Source organism: Pygoscelis adeliae, unplaced genomic scaffold (assembly GCF_000699105.1).
Source record: "Pygoscelis adeliae isolate BGI_AS28 unplaced genomic scaffold, ASM69910v1 Scaffold365, whole genome shotgun sequence".
NCBI classification, from domain to species: Eukaryota; Metazoa; Chordata; class Aves; order Sphenisciformes; family Spheniscidae; genus Pygoscelis; species Pygoscelis adeliae.
The window spans coordinates 734,378-739,141 of record NW_008824783.1 but is presented as its reverse complement, the minus strand read 5'-3'; the positions used below and the strand labels follow the sequence as shown (position 1 = coordinate 739,141).

Below are 4,764 nucleotides of genomic sequence, written 5' to 3'. Positions count from 1 at the left end.
GGGTGGGCGTCGGGCCTGCAGTCTGGCCAATGCGGCGTCCCCTCTTGCTGTGTTCCCAGCATGGCCAGGCAGCTGGTGGGCTTGATGTGAGGCAGGAGCCTCTTTCCTTCCCTGAGGAGGAGGAAGGTCTCCAGGAGGGGTTAAAGCACTCCTGGTGGCAGTCCCTCCCTGGGGGGCGGTGCAGCATTGACCCTTGCGTCCCCCCCAGGTGTTGGGATGGGGCTCAGGGATGGGGCTGTGGCCGTGATGGGTCAAACAGTCTCAGATCCCTGCTCTCCCCTCTGCTCTGCCCAGTCTCTCCCCCTGCTCTACAGCCCCTTTAACGAGGTGGTGGGCGGGATGACCTTCAGCAAACTCATAGAGGTCCTGCAGGAGATGACCAGGCCTCTACCCGAGACTCCTGAGCTCCCCCTTGCCATGGCCTTGAAGAACCAGGTAGGTGGCCCCAAGGAGGGCAGAGCTGTGCGGCATCTCCTGGGTGCCACCACCGCCAGCCGTGACGCTCCTCCTGGTGCTTCCCCGCAGTTTGGGATCTCCTTGCTCTACTCCCTGCTGAGCCACGGCGAGAGGCTGCTGTCCTCCGACACGCCGCTGGAGCCACGCGGCGGGGACTTCGAGACGTGGTGAGGGGCCGTGCAAATGACGGGGTTGGGGTTTGCTAGCCGGTGGGGCGCTCAACCCCCTGCATTGATGCCCCCAGGACAGACACAGTGTTCCTGGTCGCCCGGGAGCTGTCACAAGTGCCCAAGGCCTCGCTGGTGGAGCCTCTCTTCTTGCCCAGCAACCTTCTCTCTCTCTTCTGCCGCTACCTGGACAAGCAGACCGTCCACCACCTGGAAGCCAAGATGGAGTGAGTACTGCATGGCATGGCTCCCTGCTTCTGCCAGGGATCCCTCAGATGCAGCAGACGGCATCGGGGGCTCACTGCTTCTGTCCCCCTGGGGACCTCGTTGGACACAAGTCTCCAAACCTCCACTGGGCTGAGCTGATCCTTGTGGCTTTGCTCCTGTTCTTAGCTGTCCTGGGACCGTGCTGGCTGGCGCTGGGTTTTGCGTTTGCATCAGGTTCACCACACCTTGATGGCACATCCCTGTGGGATGAATCGAAGTGGGGGGCGAAAAGTTGGGGGGATCCCCCCAGCAATTTAGCCGGCAGCTCTAGGGCACCCTGGGGTGTTTCCCCGCAGGTGCTCCCCGCTGCCGTCGGAGGCTGCCATGCCGTGCTGAGCCCCGCGAGCTGGGGATGGGAGCCGGGGCCAGTGGTGCTGGGAACAGGCAGGGCCTGTGACTTTGAGTTTCGAAGCAAACACTTACCCTGGTGCGGGGCACTCTGGGTGAACCGGGCACTGGCAGGGCCGGCGCTTGAGGGCTGATGCCGACCTGCCCCGGTGCCTGGGAGCACAGCATGGGGAGGCGGGTAACTTATTTTGGCCTCGCACCCAGCAGCAGTGAGCGCCAGATCACGGCGGGTGTCGGGGTGGGGTCTGCAGAGGGGCGCTGGGAGCACCTGGGGGTGAGTGACTCTGTGTACAGCACTTGAAATAAAATAAAAAGGTGATTAATGAGCTCCTCCGGCTCCTATGGGCAGCTTCTGCTGTAAGCACAGGGGTCCTGGAGGCATCGCCTGGGCATGGAGACCTCCGGTCAGGGATGGTGGGGATCCAAATGCGCAGTAAAGGGGAAGGAGAAGCAGGGAAGGATGCGCAGAGGACCCAAAAAGAGGATAAAGGGGGATGGAGGAGAAGGCAACGTGCTCCGAAGGAAGCGGAGGGGATCAGAGGGACCCGTGTGGCTGGGGACAGAGGGGAATTGAGCTCCCAGGGAGAGGAATGGGCTGGAAGAAAAGGGATGTGGTGGGGAAGATGGGGTGAGAGCTTGCCCCGAGGGGAAAGGAAAGATCAGTGCATGCAGGAGGACGCACCTGGGGAGGATATGGGGGATCTTGAAACATACATGGGTGGGTAATAAAGTGCCTCTTCTCTCTGCTGAGCTCTCAGAGGCTAATTAGTCTAAAGGCTTGCAGGCGTGGTCGTGATGAAGTACCTTGAAGCACCTTTTCTTGAGCCACTTTAGCTGACCATGACTACCCTCACTCCTGCATCTAGGGCTGAGGGGGTGCCTAGGTGCAGTGTATGGTCTTACTGTAGAAGTCTTTGCGGCTCCTGCCTGGCTTCCAGGGGTATATGGTGGGATTTCCCCTAACCCTGTGGGACATCTGAGCCTAGGACGCCTGAGCACCTGGATGCCCATCCAGAGGTCTAAACTTAACACCCAAAGCCTGCTGTGTGTTCAAAAGAGGTTTGCACCAGAAAGTTGTCTCATCCTCAGACTGGTGGCTATTGTATCTGCCCGAGCTCCAACCCCATGTAGATGAGAGCAGATGAAACTATTTCTTTAAACTGACATCCTCCAGAGGTCAGACTAATGCAGATGGAGAATGTGCAGAAAATACGGATGTGACTGGTATGGCTGAGGGGCTGGGTGGGATTTATCTCCGTGGCTTACCAAGACAGCTTGCATCTCAGCTTCTGAAACGCACTTCAGAGGAGCAACTGTGATGCCTGAATACAGCTGTGCAGAGACAAGAGACGCCGCAGATGTGATGCAGGGCCTAGGGCGGGCTCCTGCCTTTTGTGCTAGAGGCGAGGTGTAGACTGTCAATCATCTAAAAGGGTGCAAGGTCCAGCTGAAAGGAGCTCTGGATCATTCTGGCAGCTGCTTTTGTCATCCCGATGCCTCTCCTGCTCATCTTGGTTGTCCTACAGCCTCAGTCTTTCCTCTGCCCTCAAAATCAGGTTTGCCAAAAGCAGGTTCAAAGCCTTCTCCACTTGCTCCTCATGCTTCCTTGTTGGAAAGTTCTTGTTTGGGACAGCTATGTTCATCCCTATGCATCCCTAGCCATCCACGGCTACGTCACTTCAAAAGAGTGACACTGGCAGGTTGTCATTGGGGTGAAACCCGTAGTTTTAACCCACGGAGGCAATCTGGGACAATACCTGCATGGTGACCTCCCTGTAAGCAAAAGGAGGGACCTTGCCACTACAAACCCTAGAGGCAATTTCAGACAGAAGGGAACTAGCAGCGGCTCGCTGATTTGTAGGAAGAGAGGAGGACACCAGCGAGTTCTTCAAGATAAGGATAAGCCGTGTTATGTTTTTGGTTTGCAACGGAGCAGAGCGCAGACCTAGCGAGAGCGCTCCTCACCTGAGAGCCAGTGGGGATGGAGGAGGAAAGTGCGACACGGTTGCAATCACGTACAAAACCAAATGCTCCAACGTAGAAGGGTTGGAGGTCTTTACTGGACTTTGCTGCTTCACTGCAAGAAACAGCTGAGACAAAAGAAGGAAAATCCATCTTTTTTGGTTACTCTCCCACAACCGAGGGACCCACACCACGCAGCAGCCCCCTTGGTGCTTCCTGCCAGGAGAAAGAGACCCTCTCCCTGGGGCACCACCCAGTGAATTAATCCAGCTGAGGGGTGTCCAGCAGCTCAGGGACCCCGTCTGCACTGGGATCTTCTCCCTTAACCCTAAAGCTGATGGAAGTCCAGGGTGTCTCACCTGGCTCTGCTTTACCTACTGCCCTGCACGGCTCCTCCTCGTACTGTCCCGAAAGAGCCACCAGCCATGTGGGATGGTGGTGACCCATCACCACGAGTGAGCAGCTGGACCAAGGGGAGTCATTGTCTTAGGGATATGGGACTCATCCTGGGATGTCCTTAGGGTATGGGGCTCATCCTGGGATGTCTTGGCGGGGTATGGGATTCATACTGGGATGCAAGGAAGAGCATTTTGGGCTTGCACGAGACTTATTACCAGCTGTTTCGGGGAGGAATCAAATGTGGGGAGAGGGAAAGTTCAAGGTGGTTTATAGCAGTGTCGTCGGGGTTCTCTTGAGCTCCTCCCAAAAACCCTTGAGCTGAACAGGCGGCCATCCCAGTCAGGGTGCGGAGGGGACGGCAGCTGTCCCTGGTTGAGGTGTTGAGGGGACTGCAGCCATCTTGGTCAGGGCACCGAGGGGGACCATGGCCACCTCGGTTTGAGTACTCAAGGGAGGGTGGCTGTCATGGTAGGAGTGTTGAAGGGACCACAGGCATCTTGGCTGGGGCACGGAGGGTCTGTGGCCATCAAAGGCACCATGGTGTATGGGTTAGGGCATCGAGGGGTTGATGGCCATCTCAGCTGGGGCATTGGGTCTCAGTTGGGTTGCCTCAGTGGAGGTGTTACCATTTTACTCTAACTCCTGAAATGCAGAGAAAAGACTATGTTGAGGAAGGAGACATTGCTTTATTTGATAGTTCGCAGAATCGGACACTCGGGGGAAGTTCCCCAAATCGAGTGTAAGGTTAAGCAGAAGACAGCATATTTATACACTCAAGTTTGCATAATTCATTAGTATACTTCATGTTGACCCTTCTTATCTACTACATTTACATATTGCTAACGTTGCGAAACTATACTAAGCCTGCGCGAGTGGTCATTGCTGGTCGTTTGGGTAGGTGCCCCCTATTCATTCTGAGATATAGTTAACTTCAGGATGCCACTACAGATGTTATCTTTCCAAAGGCTTTGTAAGCATTCTATACATCCTTAATTGATCAAGTCCTTGTGATTGTTATTCTAAGATAAGTTAAAATTCCATCCTTGACCTCGTGAATGCTCTGCACGATAGCTAAAGCTACAACAACTAGAGCATATTTACATAAGGTTATGTTTAAACCCTGCTGGTATCACTCATCCTTTAGACAATCTTTACATCAAATAAA

General features: G+C 55.2%; 2 protein-coding genes across 2 annotated transcripts in view; one reads left to right on the top strand and one right to left on the bottom strand.

The window, feature by feature from the left end:
* The window catches only part of PATL2 (protein associated with topoisomerase II homolog 2 (yeast)), a 5,807-nt gene extending 4,560 nt beyond the window's left edge, over positions 1 to 1,247 (top strand). The window contains 4 exon segments of the mRNA XM_009323854.1: positions 295 to 435; positions 526 to 623; positions 701 to 850; positions 1,187 to 1,247. Coding sequence (XP_009322129.1) covers positions 295 to 435; positions 526 to 623; positions 701 to 850; positions 1,187 to 1,226 — 429 coding nt within the window. The 3' untranslated portion in view covers positions 1,227 to 1,247.
* B2M (beta-2-microglobulin) overlaps positions 1 to 4,764 on the bottom strand; it is a 20,046-nt gene that overhangs the window by 10,952 nt on the left and 4,330 nt on the right. The window lies entirely within an intron of this gene.